The sequence below is a fragment of the Girardinichthys multiradiatus genome, chromosome 7, assembly GCF_021462225.1.
Source record: "Girardinichthys multiradiatus isolate DD_20200921_A chromosome 7, DD_fGirMul_XY1, whole genome shotgun sequence".
NCBI lineage: Eukaryota > Metazoa > Chordata > Actinopteri > Cyprinodontiformes > Goodeidae > Girardinichthys > Girardinichthys multiradiatus.
The window spans coordinates 20,550,508-20,569,476 of NC_061800.1; the positions used below are offsets into that span (position 1 = coordinate 20,550,508).

Genomic DNA, 18,969 nt, shown 5'->3' on the forward strand with positions numbered 1-18,969 from the left:
GCATAATCGAGAATTAAACTTATTATTAATCAAACTTTAATTTTTTTAATGATGTAATTATGTTGAAGAAATGCCAACATAAATGGTACAGGGAAAAGTGGAAAGTATTTCGGAATAAGTAAACTGATTAAAAAGTTAAATTTTAATCAAATGTTTACTGATCTCTCAGGAGTTTAAAGAAAGAGCAGAAATTTTGAGTTCTAATACTCAATTCTGGTATTAAGGTGCAGTTTGAGAAAGAAAAATAAGAAGGGGGGAGCAATTCAAAGTCTCCAAACCACTTTCAAATGGGAATTTCCAGGCACCAAAAAACCACCTGAACAGAAGAAGAAGTAGAACCCCTTGCCTTGGTCCAGAACGTTTTCACCAAAATGGTCTTGGTGCCTAACCAGGGCTGATGCTAGAGCCAGAGTGGTGCTACTGCTTACCAAGCACTGACACCCATCGCTCATCTTAGTTGAAGGGAAAACTCTTGGTGATCAGTCCTCTGACTCTAACCTAGTTGGGAAATACTACATACTGGGTTCTGTGGTTCTGTTCCTCTATGTGATTCTCAGAACTCCACTGCTCGGGAGCTTGCAGCTTCCAGGTTGTTGGTCGTTGAGAAGACCTGATCAGCCAATCAGAAACAGAGTGTGGGTAATGGTTACTAGCTAGCCAGTAGGAAAAACCAGGAGTGAAATTTAATTTAATGTAAACTGCCCCTCCTTGTGTATAAAACTATCTAAGCTTTTAGCTGCTTTCACATGTAAGGTTTTACCAATGCAATCATTTTATTGAGTTAAAAGACAGGTATACATTAACTAATTAAGGATTATCTTGAAAGCTTTCTGAATGAGCAAAATAAGATAATTCACATATACAGACAAAACACACCGATCATACCACTTAAGAACCCACACAACATTCATTTGAAGACTTGAAGAGTTTGAAGGAAGCAGTTAAATGACGGGTCTCATCTGCGATGTTTGTGTTCTCCACCTAGCTTATTTTCTTCAGCTTATAATTAATAAAATTAAGACAATAACTAATGAGGTCAGTTTTGTAGAACAAAGGCTCTGATGGATTGTAAAAGAGCTGTGATGAGGAATGCAGAAAAACTAGAGAGATGAGTCAGGGGAAAAGTGGGGAGGGAGTAAGTGAGAGCTTTTAGGTGGCTTGATGGGGACGCTTAGTATTCCACAGGCATTTGTCAAAGTCAGATCAAGGTCATCAGTAGCAGCACTTTATATCGCTGTCTGTAAGCAGGGCTCCATCTGATCCAGCGGGCTTATCTTTTCTTTGTAGCCGAATTAATTAGAAATCTATTTGCAGTTTAGTGCAGACTTGTATGTGTTCACATAATAGCCTTCAGGATCACTTCACTCTGTGTGTGGGTGTTTGTGGGCATCCATGTTTCAGATTGCATGCAGTTCAGCTTTAGTTTATATCAGCTTGGACTGAATTGGAATAAGTGACCAGCCATGCTTACTGGTGTGTTATAAGCATCCATCTATGTGCATATATATCTACAACAGAGAATGTGCAATCAGAAATATATCCTTGACGGATCTCGCACAGAAACGCGTGCAGTCCTCTGCTAACAGTCTTATCCCAGGCTTCTACATCATTTGGATCAAACAATTAGTATGGCAGCTGGGGTTTATAAATTATTCAAGGAGAGTCTGCTCTTGCAACTTTGTGCATATACCTGGGAAGAGGTTTTGCTTTTTCCCTGTAAACCAGTTGGTCTGACATTCGTTCCACAAATAGATTCCTTAACATGCAGAAAGATGGATTCAGCTTTCATGGGTCAATTTTTATATTTCTGTTTCAATGATTTGTGTCTTTTTTTAGATGGCGAACAAAGCAGAATCTGGATTATTCCTTTCTCATGATGTACGCTGTGAACAAAGGGGTTTATTATGTCCAGGTATGTCCTAAAGTTTTAATGCAGACATTTATTGATACAGTTCAGTGGGAGTATCAATATAGTATGTTTGATGCTGCAGGACATAAATAACATGCTTAAAATATTTAATCAGAAAAGCTTATTTTGGCTGACTGTCATTTTACACTCTGAAAGGTAAATGAGTAATAAAATACTACCACAATAACCCTTTGTGTGCAAATATTAAATTTCAATAAGATCAGTGTATAATATTTATTACTTATTCAGACTACAGTGCCAGCTCCATTTACTGGCAGCCCTGCTAAAGGTGTGTGAAATGTATCGTTTTTTGCAGTAGCATAATCTCACACTGAAATTCTAAAAACAAAATCCCACTTTGCTTAAATTAACAGTAGTCTGCTTTCAAGAGTTTTTACAGCCCAGTTTTACCAATAGAACGGTGCTTACTGTTCTTATTGAACAGTTCACAAGATTTGTTCAGAGTCCTGGCTCACCCCACACGTTTTCTATGAGATTCAGATTGACTGACTTTTGTGTTGATTTGGCTAAAACTTCGGGGATAATTATCCAATTTTAAGCTCTTCGTTAGAGACAACCAGATTGTTATTTAAACTGTGCTGGTATTTTAAGGACACCATCGTGTGATGCACTATTGGGGTTGCCTTACAAGGTTGTCTTGGCCTGTAATAAAAAAATAAAAAAAACAGGCCCACAGCATCACATATCCTCCACCATACTTAATAGTGGGCCACCACCTGGAGTGTCGGTTGCTTATAAATTAGTACTTCAATCCTAGTTTCATCTGAACAAATCACATGGTTCAAGTAAAGGTCCTGATTAAAAAAACAAACTTTTCATCCATTGTGATGAAAGGACACAAAAGTTTTTTTTTGTGTGTCATCAGGGATATTGTTGCAGTTATATTTTTAATGTGGGATTTTTTTCCCCCCACTGGTGCTGTTTAAGATGGCAGTGATTTTCACTCATTAACATAATTCTCCTGGCCTTCTCCAACTCATAGCTCGTCTTATCTAGAAACACTGTTATGATCATGATGAAGTCAGAAAACTATTGACGGACCTGTTCTGCTGTGTTAAAACCTCCTTTTTCTGTCTCGTCCATGAAATGTCATTTCTATCTGCTCTCATGTGGAAGGAAGAGGTATTGTTTATGAGTAAATCATTTCAGTAGTCTTAGTGTAACCTGCTACTTTAGTTTGGTGTAGCTGATTGTTTCCTAGCTCAGCTCAGACAGTGTTAATTATGAAAATAGAGGAGTCCTCATGCTCCCACCCCTCCCCATCAACAATAACGCCTCTTGCATCTCACACAATGTGCTTCTTTTCTGCTATTTATTATTCTGTGTATCGTTTCCTGTAGCTGGAGGATGACATTGTGGCCAAGCCCAACTATTTTGCCACTATGAAGAACTTTGCGCTGCAGCTGTCCTCAGAGGACTGGATGATCCTGGAGTTCTCCCAGCTTGGCTTCATTGGTATTACCCTCTTCAGATCAACAATAACCAAACGCAGCGTGGCAGAAGACCACAGATGCAACCAGATTTTTACTATTCATTTTCAAACCATGTCATTTACATTCTTAAATACTTGGATAGAGTAATTAATCGGATTAACTAATTAACTGATTAAGACAATGCAATAAAATATGCTGACATAGCTTCACATAACATCACTGCAAAATTACAAAAATTCTAAATATAACAAAATAAAATCAAATAAAATTAGTCAATGAGATGATTATGAAATCCTGGAATAAGAAACATGTTGTATTTATGATTCATTCAGTTAATGACTCTGGGTGGTTCGTTGAGCTCCAACTTTCCCAGTCTGAATTTCGGCTTCAGCGAGAAGTGAACCTTCTTGTTGTGTTTCCAACTGGGAAAAAGAACACACTTTTCTACACAGTAACCAATAATTAATGGCTGCTGGTTTGTTGCATCTCAAGACTTTAGGTTGACAATTTCAAGTCATGTTCCCTGAATAGTGCTTTTAATAATGAAAATATTATTAGTAAATTAATAAATCAATATACTGGGATGGACTGGTGCCTCTTGGCCAGTCACTGTCAGAGATGGGCACCAACCCAAACCTCCTGCTGCCATCAGGCAAAATTGCACCAAAACATCAAAGCAGAGCCACCAGACAGCTGCCTGGTTTTCTGCCTGCTCTTAAACTGCTGAACTGCTGTTACTATTATGCACCTTATAGTATAGCACATATTTCATACATTTTTTTAAATCTGTTTAGTGTTTTTTCTGTTCAGTAATCTGTTGAAGATCCCACACAAACATTCTTGTCATGTTGTATTAGACTGTTTATACAATGAAATAATAATAGATTGAATTTTTTTATGTTTTTACAGTTTGGCTACATGGCCTCTAAGACACACCTTGATGGTTCTAATTATCTTGTTTCTAGTTACTAGTTATTCTTGAGCTCCTGTGGACAAACAATGAACCTTCCTGAAGTTGTTTTCTCCTTACAGGAAAAATGTTTCAGGCTCCGGATCTGAACCTCATTGTTGAGTTCATCTTTATGTTCTACAAAGAGAAGCCCATCGACTGGCTGCTGGACCACATCCTCTGGGTCAAAGTCTGCAACCCCGAGAAAGATGCGGTATGTCTTGTCTATACTGTACAAATGACAGACTCCGTACTAAGGGGGATGGATGTGATTGTTCTGTCATTTGTTGCTTTTCACCCTCCAGAAACACTGTGATCGGCAGAAATCCAGTCTCCGCGTGCGGTTTAGACCCTCATTGTTTCAGCATGTTGGACTCCATTCTTCTCTTGCTGGAAAGATTCAGAAACTCACAGTGAGTTCTCATGTTCTGACCGTTGTTGACTTTCAGAATCAGTTGGATCTGTTTCCTGTACAGAAACAATGGTTTCCTTTCTGTTTGTTTCTATAGGATAAGGACTTCCTGAAGCCGCTACTCCATAAGATGCATGTTAACCCCCCTGCAGAGGTCTCCACGTCCATGAAGGTAACGCCCCAGTGTTCATGTACTTGTGCGCTCTTATTGTTGTCAATTAAAATGAAATTATTATATTTATTAATTCCATTTTTCATGATGTGTTTTGTTTTCATAAGTAAATATGTTTCTCTTGCATGATGCAGGTTTATCAGGGCCACACTCTGGAAAAGACGTACCTTGGGGAAGACTTCTTCTGGGCCATCACCCCTACCTCTGGAGACTACATCCTCTTTAAATTTGACAGACCAGTTAGCATAGAAAGGTAACGAGCACAGCTCAAGCAAACAGCCACACACACATTAACGTTACAAGCCTAACATTTGTATACACAGGCACATGCAGAAATCTTTTCACCTACTTTTACTTTCTGTCCTTCACTAAGTGAGGTCTAGCTTTACAGAGTAGATGTGTGTGGATGTCTCTGGAGGTCAGGGTGAGCTAATGAGAGCGCTCTAAATTCAGCGCTCTCAGGCTGCTTCTCTGCAGTGGTGGGCCAGATAAGAAGGAAGATGGTGGCGTATAAACTCAGAGTAGAGCAAGCTGCAAACCTTTGTTCATGTTTAGTCAATGTAAGATAAAGCTATTTATCGGAAAATAATATCACAACAACGTGAGTACACTAATACAACCTGATACGTTTCTGGTTGCCAATTTTCTCCTATTGCGACAACTGTTTTACATTTAATATAACAAATAAAGCCATGCAAATAGTTAAGAAGTGCTTCAAATATTGATGGCGCGGTTGTGAGCTTGCCACATGGCTGCACATTTCCTCCAGTTTATTAAAGGATTTCTTTGAAATCTGCACGAGTTTGAAGTGTTTACATGAATAAAGAAGCAGAGAAGGTGGAATTCATAATGCTAGGAAACGGTTTTACATTTAGTCACATTACAGCAACAGCCTTCACTTTATTATATGATAGACCGACTCAAAGTGGCACACAATTGTGAAGTGGAAGGAAAGTGATGCACTGTTGCATCCATTTGTATTCAGCCAATCGAGTCAATACTTTGTAGAACCACCTTTTAGTTACAGTTACAGCTGCAAGTCTTCTTTCTACCAGCTCTGTACATCTAGAGACTTACATCATTGCCCATTTGTTTTTGGTTGAGCTTGTTATTTAAAAGATTGGTTGATTTGAAAATGAACTTGCAGATCCTTCACTCATCCACACTTGGATTTTAGTCTGAGTTGTGACTGGGCCATTCTAACACATAAACATGTTCTTCATTGTAGCTCAGGTTGTATGTTTAGGGTTGTTCTTCTGTAGTAAAGGTTAACCTCCGCAGTCTTGAGTCTTTTAGAGCCTCTAACAAGTTTTCTTCCATATTGAGCCCCCTCCATCTTCCCATCAATTTTGACCAGCCTCCCTGTACCTGCTGAAGAAGAGCATTCACTCAGCATGATGCTGCCGCCACCAGGTTCATTCATACAAATGGTGTGTTAAGGGTAAGGTGCAGGGTTACCTTTCTGCCACATATAGTGTTTTGCATGAAAAAGTAAATTTCTGGTCTCATCGCACCAGGTCAGATGTTCTTCCTACGTGGCTTGTGGCAGCCTGGACTTCTGACGGCTTTCTTCCTGAAAGGGCCAGATTTTTTGCAGTGCAGCGCTAATAAATGTCATATCTGTACTTTTTCCCACCTGAGCTGTAGATCTCTGCACCTCCTCCAGAGTTACCATGGGCATCTTGGCTGCTGCTTTAAATAATGCTTTTGCCCAGCCTGTCAGTTTAGGTGGATGGCTATGTCTTAATTGAACATCTGGATAAATGACGCACAGGGGGGACTTTTACTAATTAGATGGAGTTTACAGAAAACTGGTTACACTGGATTTTATCTAGTGGTATGAGAGTAAAGGGGGGAAATACAAATGCATGCCACACTTTAAAAAAAAATTTATTTGGAATAAAAAAATTGAAAACAATGCATCATTGTTCTTTCCACTTTCACTTTGTTGTGGTTTATTTTTGCAAAGCACTGTGTGCCTCTACCCACATGTATCCAATTTCACGACATAAGCATTGTAAAGGTTAATGTCTACAAAGTATTTGGACGGTGTTTCAGTACTGACGGTACCTTGGAGGATGAAGTCATCAATACTTATCCAGGGATGTAAAAGTTACAATTAATGCATGATTTAATTGGCAGGTTCCTGTTTCGCAGCGGGAACCAGGAGCACCCAGGGGACAAGATTGAGAACACCACAGTGGAAATCCTGCCTTCCCCGGTAGGGAAACACCTCCTGCCCCGCCCCCACACACACACCGTCACGTCACTCTGGAGAGAAGTGCAAAAGGCCCTGATTAGATTACATTGAGTGGTTGCTCTTTTGAGCGTAGCATATTGATTTTTGATAGTAATGTGAGCATGACAGAATCACTGACCCTGTTTCTTTCGGTTCAGTCCAACTACGCAATTTACATCTTTAGTGTAAAAACCTTTACCTATCAGCACATTAGGTGCTGATTAAATTGTAAGTTGGATGTGAGTTTATATTATTTTATTTTTTGTCTTTAAATGTTAGGAAAGTGGACTGCAGACCAAAGAGAAGTACAAGCGAACTGAAGATCGATTTTACAGGATTGGTAGGAGCTTTTGATATTCTGATTCTACAGCACAGTAGCTCGATTACTGGTTCCCTTGACATTCTTTTTAATGTAAATATCCCCTTTAACAGCAGATGAGGGGGCCGTTCTACATATTCATCCTTTCATTTGTTGCCACAAAGCTAAATTTTAGATTCATCTAACCAAAAGACACAGTTCCAGATAAAGACCTAGTAATTTCTTAGAAAACTTCATGTTTACAGTTTGTGATGGAAGAACATAAAAAGCTTTCTTCTGATATACCCAAGAGAAACAGGCCTTGTGTCGCAACATACTTATACCACAGGGAAACAGGAAGTCATGAATTGATAATGAAATGATTCTAGAAACTCTGATCAGAATGTTTCAGTCATTGTTTTTAAAGACTTTCTTTGGGGAAGGTAATAAACTGTAAAATAGTTGATGGAAACACACGAACATCATGATGAGGTGTCTGTGTGATTTAAAGGTCTGTATTGTTCTCAGTCAGTGAAAATAGCTAGTATTCCCATTACTTATTTTATATGTGTTCTATTTGAACGCTTAGGTCATTTTGAGAAAGGTGTGGCAGAGGGGGCTGTAGATCCAGCCTTCAACCCCATTGTTGCCCTTCGGCTTTCTGTTCTGAAAGACTCGGCTGTGTGGGCCATCCTCAGTGAGGTAAGTCTGTTTTCCAGGTCATGACATATCTTTTTTTTTTTTTTCCAGATGTGGAATCCCCGTATTGTTGCTACTTACTGAGGCAAATAACCAAATGAAAACCGGTGTGCTTTCTCTTTGCAGATTCATATAAAGAAGTTATCTGGCTGATTGCTCTGGAGGAGGTACATGAATCATAGCCCCTGGAGGGCCAAAATCTCCCAGACTGCTAATGCGGGGTCTCTAGTACCTAGCAACCAGCAGAGAAGTCATTAGAGCTTAGAGTTGTCTAAGAAATGCCAGCTCTCTGTCCTCGTTCCTTCTGATTTGCTATATTTTTGCTTCTTATTTATCAGTTTCTCCCTTTCTTCCTCCATTACACCCACACTCTTGTGAATTCCCTTTATTTTTAAGAATGTGAATACTACTGTCTGCGATCAACGAGGAGGGTGTGAAGACATCTGCTCGCAGCTCGGGCTCTCAAAGCGACTGTGTTGCTGAGCAGCTTTGAAACCAATCAGATAATTGCTGGATGAACGAGGTTGCATCCTTTCAGGTGGAGAGAACCAGTCCACCTGGCCAGTGGTGGAGATGCTGCCAAATCTGTCTGTTACTGAATGCTGCCACACCTGGGTGAGCAGGGGCATTGCACTGTCTTTAGTGCCTCAGCAAAACCAGTTGATGATCAAGAATGTCGACGTCACTAATGGCCAGTTGCTCTCCGTTCTCAACAGAAATGGTGGAGTTATTCCATCAACTAGCACATGACTCTAGATCAATACAAGCCCAAACAAATATCTTTTCTTCATTCCAATCAAACAAATACCTGACCTGTTATCAAGCTGGTGAGTGTATTGTTCTGAAATCCATCTGGGTGATATTTGACTTTAGGGCAGCCGAATGATCCATACAGAAAATCAGCACCACGGTGTCAAATCTTTCTCACCTCTGTCTGATATGCTGTTTGACCTCGAGGTTAGTTTATAGTCAACTAACTTGGACACGTTAATGCCTGGCAACGTTTTCTCGAAGAAATATATTGCTATACTGATGCATTATTATTACAGCAATCACTGACGATCTATGAAGTTGACTTAATTTATTGGAAATAAATCTTTAATTTGTATAAGAGGTCAAATATATTTTTATTCTAAGAGATGTTTACGGTAGTTACGAGTCTGTGTTTTTATGTACTTTTTTCTTTTTAATCTAAATTGCTTCTGTACATTTTATAATCATGGTATGCATCTTGCAAAGTCCCGAATCAACAGGTTCATTTTCATTGGATAGAAATCTAAACGATAAGAGGGTTGCACTGGATTCTGTTTTAGTTGCAGGGTTCCTACACATTCCTGAAAAAATGTGGTTTGATTTAAGCATTTTCAATATGTATTGGCTTGGACAAAAGGTAGAATGCAGTATCTTGAGATAATGAGGTAATGATGCAGTTATTACATCAAAATGACTAAAACTCTTTATTTTAAGAATTTATCAGGATAGGATGAGGAACCCATGAGCAAAATGATCTTGAAATCTTGATTTCGCTTTAAATAACGAGGCGCTTAACCTTATAAAGCCTGCTATTTTGAGATCATGTAGCTGTCGTGACAAAAAAAAGCTTGAGAGCTTATTTCCATTTAACGAGACTAGGAAAATGGTTGTACGTTTAAAAAGGCCAGAACCTTGCTATTTCAAAGTATTTGGATATTTAACGGTTATACAACTAAAATTAGCTCTAGTTATTACTTTATCAAGGTATCAAGAAAACGTGCTGAAGAACTTGATCTCAAGATGATAAAATGTATAACAAAATGATTATGAGATCCTTGTGTCTCGATATAACAGGATTATAAACTAATCTCATTAAAACGTGGTCTTAATCTTGGTATCTCGATATATAGACAGTTGTACCACAAAAACAAACTTGAGATTTTATTTTCTTGAGGTAAGCTGATTAGGTCTTCGTATCTCGATATGAGAAACTAGAAGCTAAAGAGCTTGTTGTCATGAGATATGGAAACTTATGACCGAACACGCATGACATCTTGGTATCTTGATATAATGAAATAAGCTGTTTCTTAGTTAAAATATCTTAATTTTAAAAGGATAATGAAGCTGTTATTACCTTAATACAATAGCACAATAAAACCACTTTTATGCCTCTGTTTCTTAAGGATAATGGCTCTCAGTTTCCTTAAGGATTGCGTCTTTTTGCGGGATTTACTACAATAGCTGGACAATTGAACAACTCCTCTCGTGTTTCTTAGTTTTTGAGTTCCCGATGGAATATCTATAGCCAGCTGCACTCATACAGCTTCACTGTGTGTCATTGGTGGCTGTGCCTTCTGTAATAAAACAAGTTTTAATGTTTGGCGCACACTGATACTGAACCCCAAAGAGTTTTCAAAGAAAATGAAAGCAGTTTACCCTAATTATTTGTACTTGGTTGAAATTGCAGAAAAATGTTGACTATTAAAAAATGTAAGTCTGAGAACATCTATAATATTGAAGTTAAAAGTGTAGGAACCCTGTGGTTGTAGATATCCATCTGACTGAAAAATGTGCCTTATTAACATGGTTATCTTGAAATTGCCCCAAAATCTTTTCTCTCGGTTTCTTGCCTATACATGATATGAAAGCTGGATATATTAATATTAAAAAATACTGAGTAAAACCCAATGTCAAAGATATTACTGCTGACTGAAATTAGTGAGTTTCATCAGTTTACCATCTGACAGCGATATTTGCACTGCTTTGTTTTTTTTTTTTTACATTTTTGTTTAAATCACTGTTTTCATTGTACCTCACATTTCACTTTCACGCATTTTTGAAACAAATTCAACAACTAATTAAGTCAGTTTTTTTAATGAACAGGACGTGATGACTACTGATCGTTAGAGTGCAACTCTGATTGTATATACATTTAAAAATTAGATATTCTATCACCTTTTTCCTATTTTGACGTATGCATTGTCATGTATCTGGGCAACTATGTCAGTGGAAACTATTTGTAAGTGAAACTTGAATGGTCTTTTGAATTAGTGATTGTTGTGAAGGGATTAGTGAAGTGCCTTTAGGTGGGAATGTTTTCTAATGATTTGATTTCTGGCTTATGCTTGTTTGCATTCATGATTTTACTTCTAATTTATAAGCATTTTGTTTAGATCTTAACAGGTTCCCTCTACCCTAACGTGCTCTGTTCAATCTCTAGTTCTTCTTTAAATTTGGAGACACGAGCAAAGCCTCATGACCCGTACTGTTTGAAAAGGACGTTATTCTGCTAAGATGTTTTCTCTGCTTTCATAAACCGAACATGAATGCTTGTATGGGAAACATGGTCATGCGATCCTTGGGATTTCCCCCCAGTCCTTTTAGGGAAGGCGGGACAGTCCATAAAAAACACAAAGGACCTTCACCCAACAACCTCCAATGCCCATCAGTTCATGTGCCTTCATCATGTTCATGTGTTTGCCTGATTCTGATGATCTTCTTTGGCATGAATTTTTCATGAACCTAACTTTTAAATAAACAGCTGAACTGGGTAGAGGTAATGACCATTTTGTGTTGTGATTTTGTTCTTCTCTCATCTCCCATCCCATCTGCATTGCCAGGTTTTATTTCAAATGCTTGAAAAGTAACATATCTGGCCAGAGATTCATGATTGAGTGCATTCAGGAAAAACTACAAGCCTTCCCAGCATGCACGTGTACTTCCGTCTTCCCATCATGCTTTTTTTTTTTTTTTTTTTTTTCTCATCATGGCGGCTGACAATATCACCACTGTTTTGGCGTGAATTACAGCAGCTCTTGGGTGTATCTGTGCTGTTATTGGAGTGAATGCTGAACAATGCCGAAATATTACGAGGATAAGGAGGAGGACAGCAGAGCCTGCGCTGGCATCAGAGAGGACTTCAAGGCTTGTCTCCTCCAGCATGACTGCGTCGTGAAGGTAACCTCGATCCACAGGCTGAAACAGCTGCTGGTCGCTTCAGGCAAAAATACTGACATTATAGAGGTCCTAAAGCTCACCTGCTGTTTAAAGCTGTGCTGAGTCCGAACATCCTACACTATTACTAAAACTAGTCCATGTATGTTTTGGTTGCTGGATTTCCCCATAGGAATACAATTATATAATATACAAACAGAATTATATATATATATATATATATAAAAACTGGTCATTTTTGTTTGTTTTAAACATGAAGAAAAATTCAAGCAAAACTTTAAAACTTTAGATGCTTCTCATCCATGTAAAGTGTCTTATTTTAAAACAGAAACCAGATAACCTCTTTATTTTTATTGTTCATTACCGTTTTCTGATCAGAACATATTCTGATATTTTAAACGGCAAAATCACAGCCTTATTTTAGGACGGACAACTTCACACTAAAACATATTCCCTCAGGGAAATTACAAGTCGAACAGCAGTACAGCATAACATTTAAAGACAAAAAACATATGTCCATAGATATTTACCATGCCTTGCAAAAGTATTCACCTTTTGTTACCTTCCAGTCTGTAATTTAAATGTTTTAAATCTTATTTTATGTGATGGATCTGCACAAAATAGCTGACACTGGTGAAGTGAAATGAGAAAAAAAGTATATACAAAAATTACCTTCAAAAGTCACATAATTAGTGAAATTAAGTCCACGTTTGTTCAATCTGATGTTAGTCTAAACATACCTTTTCTGGATGGCCCAGAGTCTGCAATACAACTAAGCAAGAGGCATGACACCATGAAGACCAAGGGGCTCTCCAAACAAGTCAGGGACAAAGTTGTTGAGAAGTACAAGTCAGGGTGAGGTGATAAAAAAAATAAAAACAAATCTAAATCTTTAATGTTCCCTGGAGCACCATCAAATCCATCATTTTCAAATGGAAAGTCCATGGTACCACAACAAACCTGCCTGGAGAGGGCTGCCCACCAGAACTCCCAGACTGGGCAAGGAGGGCATTAATCAGAGAGGCAGCACAGAGACCAAATGTAAACCTGAAGGACCTGAAGATTTCCACAGCAGAGACTGGAGGATCTGTCCATTGGACCACAATAAGCTGTACACTCTATACAGCAGACATTTAAATGAGTTGGAATGGCCTAGTCAAAGTCCAGACCTCAATCCAGTTGAAAATCAGCGGTTAGACTTAAAGATCCATGTTAGGGGGGGGTGAACAGTGAGGCGTTGTGAATGTTTTTTTCTCCTGTTCGTTATTTTTCACAGTAAAAAAAAATATATATATACCTTCAAAGTTGTGAGCGTGTTCTGTAAACGAAATGGTGCAAACTCTCAAGCAATCCATTTAAATTCCAGGTTATGAGGAAACAAAACATTACAAATTGCGGGCGGGGGGGTGAATTATTTTGCTAGGCCTTGTACAGAAATAACCCCCCCCCCCAAAAAACAGCTTACGTATTACAGTTATCAGTTACCGCACCATAATCAGATATGGCCCAGGTATCGTCCAGTTTATCAGTTTTCATGCTGTCCCTATTTCCTGTCCTTTTTCTTTAATTACTCCTTATCTCCCTGAGTGAGGAGCTGAAGAGTTTGGGGGAAGAAAGAGTTTTATCACATTCCCCCAATGTAAAGTCAAAAAGGCACGTACATCGAGCTCCTTTCTGAACAAAAAGCTAGCTGAAAACTTGTTACCTTTCAGGATCTAATCTTGCCACATCGTCCCCCCTCCTTACAGTTGATGTCTTTCTCCATTTATAAAACTCTCCAAACTCATCCCATTGTTGTTTTTTTTTTTTTTTTTTACCTGTAAGCTAACTAGAACGGCAGTCAAATGTTCGTGCAAAGACCCAATACCTATGATAATGCAATCTTCTGAGTCAAAAATATTTAAAATAAAACAATTGAAACAAGTTCCTTTATCTACCAGGAGGGAAAGATGCCCAGTGAGTGTCTGAAGGAAGGTCACTGCAAAGCCCTGCAGACGTCATTCTTTGAGTGCAAGAGGTCCATGGTAAGTCTAATTACTCTGCTGCAGTGCACTGATGTTCATACAAGGCGTTGAATGGGAAGCTTCGGGAGGTTAAAAGGAATGCTGCATGTTCCTCTCGAATTATCTGCCCCTATACTGTTTAACAAAAATAACCTACTTCATGAACCATCTTCTGTCCACAGCTGGACGCAAGGTCAAGGTTCAGAGGGAAGAAAGGATACTGATGGGGCTGCGCTGCTGAGCTGAGACCAGATTGAACAGCTGAATGTACTTGTAGTGACTGAAATCGATGCTGCAGCATGTGTGACAGCACATCTTCAGCATCGTCAGCATCTCATCTGGATCGCAGGTGGCGAATGTGAAAGACCCCACAGGAGAGGAATACACGTTGATCTTTAAAATGTGAGGCTGGGAAAAGACGAGAGCTCTGATTGGTTGGAGCATTTAGGAAGTTTTTTTTTTCTCTTGTCTTCTAAGAATATTTTATTATCTTGGGTGAGTGTGTGATGTTGAATGAAAACCATCAGCTTAAATAAATGATGACCAAAGTCAAAAGTTTCACTCTGTTTATAGTAAAGTAATCACAGCATTGAGGTAAATATGCAGAAGAAGAACAGTTCAAAATCTCATTTCAGAGCCGCCATCATCATCTTCTTAAACTTCGCCATATCCACCTTCTTTATGATAAAAGCTTTGTGCGTCTTGTTCAGTAAGCCCAGAGTGTCTACTATCATCATTCCTCTGGTGTGAGTGCCCACCAGCTCCACACTAACTGGGAACTGGTCGCTTTCTATGACGAAGGAGTCATCAACAGCGGCCGCCATGGCGTATGAGTCACAGGAAATAAGGCCCGAGCCAGCGATAAACTCTCTTTCGAAGCGTTCAGTTTTTGAGGCCTCTATGCTGTGGCGGAAGATCTTGGCCATGAAACGAGCTTTGTGGGTTTTCTGCTCCAACCAGGCGTCGCAAAACTCCTGAAGAAACGAAAAACATTCACAAGCTGCAACCTTTACTGTAGATAAATGATGGAATCCCTCAGTTAATGAGTCACATTCATCCATATATGAGAAGATGCGTAAATGAGAGATTACCCAAGACAGCTTGTTGTAGCAGGTAAACTCCCAGCAGGCCAAGTAGGTGGGACACTGGTAATCATTCAGCACGATGTACGCAGCTTCTGGATCGGCAGTGAAGTTGAACTCTCCACACACTGAGGTGTTTCCTCGGGCTGCACAACAGGAGAACCACAAAACAAGCAAAGATGAAGCTGACTGGCCTAGATGTTAAAATGGCAAAGATGCATTTGTTGGTGAAAACAAAGTAAGATCTTAAAGCAGGGGTGTCCAAACATTTCGCTACCCGGGTCAAAATTGCCAAAAGTACTCAGGAGCCAAGCAAATTCAATTTCTTTTATTTTTTAACAAAAATGGCAAAAAAAAAGTTAAATTTTTTTTTTTTTTTACCTTCTCAACAATTAACAAATCATGCAATACTTTAATTAATGTAGTCAGATTTTATGTAGGGAACAATGTTTTAATCAGTAGTAGATCTAAAGTAGATTTAAAGTAGATTTTGCTTTATTAAAAGAAAGGCATCTAGTTTGCAAGTTATTTTGGGCTCGATCAAAAGAAAAGATAAAATCTATTCTTAACAATAAAAAACGGATTTAGGTCACTCTTTCTTTGAAAACACCTGCTGTATTTAACAAAGTTTAACAAATGAATTAAAAGCACATTTGGGTGCACCAAAGTTGGCTTTTGGAGAGATGTGGTCCTGTTTACTAAGAAATCAACAAGCCTGGCTAATAAAAGACAAAATACTTTGTGTCGAATCTAATATTTAAGATGATTTTAATTTGTTAGTGATACTTTTGCCCAAATAAAAAGTCTCCATCTGCAGCCCGCCCTGGGCAAATGTCCCCTGGGCCGTGCTTTGGGCACTCCTACCTTAAAGTCAAGATTTGCAAAGACGTGCAGTTCTACAGCCTCCCTGTTCAGTTTATTTAATGAGTGAAATGAAGCTGCATTGAGTGTTTTTTAAATAGAAAGACATCCTGCCTGCGTTGGGACTAGATGCTGTCTGTGTTTCACTCACACTCCGTGTTCCCTCCCATGATGTAGAGTCCTTTGAGTTTTCCCGGCAGAGATGGATCCATCCTCACAGCCAGAGCCAAGTTGGTGAGGGGTGCCGTGGCAACCAGAGACACCTGGGAGATTTAGATGGACATGAGAAATTTAAAGTACAGTCATGTGAAAAAATAAGGACGCCCTATAAAAGCCTGTTTTTTTTTTTTCTTTTACATATTATACAGATATTTAATACAATAATTCAAAAATGTAATGTAAACAGGCTGAGGCAAACCCCTTTTAAAAAATGTGTTAAGTGTAATAAAAAAAAATGCAATTTCTACACCCTCACATTTACTCCCACTAAACATGAGGAAAATTACATTGAGACACATGATGAGAACGTTGTTACTGAGTAAGGTGAAGGTTTACCTGAGACATTTAGTTTGATTGTAGTGGGTTTTAAAGAGGTCTCAAAAGAATTTGAAATCCACTGCACAGAAAGATGTGTACCAGTGGAAGATATTCATAACAGCCCAGCAGTGGCCATGTATGCAGGTTCACCCTGATGATGATGATAAAGATGTTCACAAAACACCCAAAACTCTTAACATGTCATTAATTGACCTACAGCAGCTCTAAGCTGTTATTATGAAAGTGTATACATGAACAACCAGAAAGAGATGGCATAGGTTTTACTGTCATGGGACGTGTGCAACAAGGACACCTTTCCTCTCTACTTATACGGTAAATACTCTATAGAACCACCTTTCCCTGCATTTACAGCTGCAAGTTATTTGGGATTTGTCTCTACCATCTTTGCAATTCTTTGTAAAATAGCTCAAGCTCTCAATTGGATTTCAGCTTGGACTTTGACTGGGCCACTTGAATATGCTTCGAGCTAAACCGTTCCATCGTATCTCTAGCTGTAAGTTTTGGATCATTGTCCTGCTGGAAGGTGAACCTGCACTACTGTCTCAAGTCTTTTGCAGCTTCTAACAACTTTTCCCCTGGGGTCCACTCATGTTTCTATCCACTCAGTCTCTGTTGTAAAAAGGATTCCCTTTGGCATGACTCTGGCACCACCATGTTTCACTGTGAGGATGTCATGTTCAGGGCTGTGTACTGTGATAGTTTTCTGCCTCACATGATGATTTGCATGTAGGGCTAAAATGTTCAGTTCAGTCTTGTACAACCAGAGCACCTTCTGCAATGTCTGCTTATGGTAAACTACAAACAGGATCTCTAACAATCTTTCCTTCAACCACAGCTTTCCTTAGTCACTTGTTCACTGAAGCCCACAAGTAATACTGTCAATAAAATTTCCCACCCAAACGGATCTCTGGAGCTCCTCCAGAGTTACCATGGGCCTTTTGGCTGCTTCTCTGATTAATGTTCAGTTTAGGTGGATGGGCATGTCTTGGTAGGTTTAGTGAGATCAGCTTACACACCATTATAACCCTAACTCAATGACCATGACCACACATGAGGAGGAAACAATCAAATGCAGAATGTGGATCTGACTGGACCCAACTGTTCCGCGTCTCTCACCTCTCCTGGGTTTTCGTTAACAATCCTGATTATGGCCGACACAGCGCTCTCCTTCTGAAGCTGGTCCAGACCTGGCATGTTGGCGTCAGGAGCATCACCCAGGCCGTCCTTCCCGTGGAAGGTTCCCGCTTTGAGTCTGTTCCCAAGGATAGACCTGTCAGCACCTTTAAACACTGGGATCTGATCCAAAAAGATAAATGAAGACCGCTGAATATAAGGCAAACAGAACATTTTTAAAACACGCAAACACAGAACCACAATAAATATATAGCACAGATAATTCAGAATATAAATGCTAACTACTTGGCACCACTGGGTCAATAAGACACCATGTTAAGAGACAGCACACTGCATGTTTGGCCCACCTCCAGTTTATTGCAGGCCTGCAGAACCCGCAGAGTGTTCTTGCACACATTCTCCACTGCGGTGTTTCCGTGCACGCAGGTGATGCCCAGGAGCTCCACTTTGGGGGTGGCCAGCGCCAGCATGATGGCCTGAGCATCGTCAACACCGCAGTCCACGTCCACTAGGAGCTTCTTCATCATCCTGAACCCTGCTAGAGCACACATTTCTGGCTGACTCAGAAACAAAGACCTCAAATGATTAATTTTTAATACAATAATCTAAATGTTACCATCGAACAATCACTTACCTGCAAGATGTTGTAGGGAAAGTAAAACGAACGTAGTTCCTGACAAAATGCAGCCGAGGACAGTCGGCTGAAAACAACCTTTGAGCTACAGAACAAAACAGCTGAATCAGGAATAGGCTACGTGAAGAGAGCCACAAAAAAGGAAGCCAAAAAGTTAATAATCTACTGAAAAGTAGATTGTGTATGTGATATGGACTGTGAATGAAAACAATGCATTAGATGCAGAGCTAGAGAATCCATTACTGATGACAGCCTTACAGATTCACAGTTTTCAGTTATATTCTAAAGATCATCATGTGTTAATACAGATAAAATAAATCTAGATCCTTGCAAACAAACTGCCATAAGGTGCAAAGATCAATTTGCATGATCTTTGTTCAGTACCTGCACACACCCAGAAACGTCCAGAGTCTCAGATCTCCTGCTTTTAGGTTGAGGGTCAGCACAACATCGTGTCTGCTTCACACTGCTGCTCCAGCTGTGATATTACCGAATATCATTCACAACGTTGCTCTGACTCCGTCACCACAAAATACAGAAAGATTTTGCTTCTTCCTCTCACAGAAGTTTAGGTTCCTTTTAGGAAATTTTCAGCTGGCTGTCAATTTATTTTTATTTTTTATTAAGTATTGATAATT

At 39.3% G+C, this 18,969-nt stretch overlaps 3 protein-coding genes across 6 annotated transcripts in view; 2 read left to right on the forward strand and 1 right to left on the reverse strand.

The window, feature by feature from the left end:
- mgat4a (alpha-1,3-mannosyl-glycoprotein 4-beta-N-acetylglucosaminyltransferase A) overlaps window positions 1–11,669 on the forward strand; it is a 43,825-nt gene extending 32,156 nt beyond the window's left edge. For both annotated transcript variants that reach the window (XM_047371280.1, XM_047371281.1), the window contains exons 8-17: window positions 1,837–1,912; window positions 3,271–3,385; window positions 4,396–4,526; window positions 4,618–4,725; window positions 4,822–4,896; window positions 5,031–5,149; window positions 7,039–7,117; window positions 7,415–7,475; window positions 8,023–8,135; window positions 8,259–11,669. In XM_047371280.1, the coding sequence (XP_047227236.1) occupies window positions 1,837–1,912; window positions 3,271–3,385; window positions 4,396–4,526; window positions 4,618–4,725; window positions 4,822–4,896; window positions 5,031–5,149; window positions 7,039–7,117; window positions 7,415–7,475; window positions 8,023–8,135; window positions 8,259–8,285 (904 nt within the window). In that variant the 3' untranslated portion in view covers window positions 8,286–11,669. The remainder of the gene's footprint in view (window positions 1–1,836; window positions 1,913–3,270; window positions 3,386–4,395; window positions 4,527–4,617; window positions 4,726–4,821; window positions 4,897–5,030; window positions 5,150–7,038; window positions 7,118–7,414; window positions 7,476–8,022; window positions 8,136–8,258) is intronic.
- A 182-nt stretch (window positions 11,670–11,851) lies between these two features.
- Window positions 11,852–14,617, forward strand: LOC124871755 (cytochrome c oxidase assembly factor 5). Its single transcript, XM_047371286.1, has 3 exons — window positions 11,852–12,062; window positions 14,000–14,083; window positions 14,245–14,617. The coding sequence occupies exons 1-3, from the start codon at window positions 11,961–11,963 to the stop codon at window positions 14,284–14,286; spliced, it is 228 nt and encodes a 75-aa protein (XP_047227242.1). The 5' UTR covers window positions 11,852–11,960; the 3' UTR covers window positions 14,287–14,617.
- Window positions 14,615–18,734, reverse strand: si:dkey-4e7.3 (uncharacterized protein LOC402865 homolog). Of its 3 annotated transcripts, XM_047371284.1 has the most exons (7): window positions 18,716–18,734; window positions 18,332–18,416; window positions 18,045–18,232; window positions 17,680–17,859; window positions 16,157–16,268; window positions 15,154–15,290; window positions 14,615–15,036 (listed from the first exon to the last, which is right to left on the reverse strand). In XM_047371284.1, exons 3-7 carry the CDS (start codon window positions 18,222–18,224, stop codon window positions 14,689–14,691), a joined length of 957 nt encoding a protein of 318 aa, XP_047227240.1. In that variant the 5' UTR covers window positions 18,225–18,232; window positions 18,332–18,416; window positions 18,716–18,734; the 3' UTR covers window positions 14,615–14,688. The 3 variants fall into 3 exon arrangements, with proteins under 3 accessions (XP_047227240.1, XP_047227241.1, XP_047227239.1); XM_047371285.1 differs by lacking the exon at window positions 18,716–18,734 and having other exon boundaries at window positions 18,045–18,235; window positions 18,332–18,435; XM_047371283.1 differs by lacking the exons at window positions 18,332–18,416; window positions 18,716–18,734 and having other exon boundaries at window positions 18,045–18,248.
- Window positions 18,735–18,969: the final 235 nt, after the last annotated feature.

Bases quoted from the DNA above. Each gene is read 5' to 3' on its own strand.
- LOC124871755 (XM_047371286.1), top strand. From the start codon at position 11,961: ATGCCGAAATATTACGAGGATAAGGAGGAGGACAGCAGAGCCTGCGCT. The intron at 12,063-13,999 runs GTAACCTCGATC...TTTATCTACCAG, and splicing joins AGCATGACTGCGTCGTGAAG to GAGGGAAAGATGCCCAGTGA. The intron at 14,084-14,244 runs GTAAGTCTAATT...TTCTGTCCACAG, and splicing joins TTGAGTGCAAGAGGTCCATG to CTGGACGCAAGGTCAAGGTT.
- si:dkey-4e7.3 (XM_047371283.1), bottom strand. From the start codon at position 18,248: ATGTGTGCTCTAGCAGGGTTCAGGATGATGAAGAAGCTCCTAGTGGAC. The intron at 17,860-18,044 runs GTGGGCCAAACA...TTTTTGGATCAG, and splicing joins AGGCCTGCAATAAACTGGAG to ATCCCAGTGTTTAAAGGTGC. The intron at 15,037-15,153 runs GTAATCTCTCAT...TCGTTTCTTCAG, and splicing joins GCTACAACAAGCTGTCTTGG to GAGTTTTGCGACGCCTGGTT.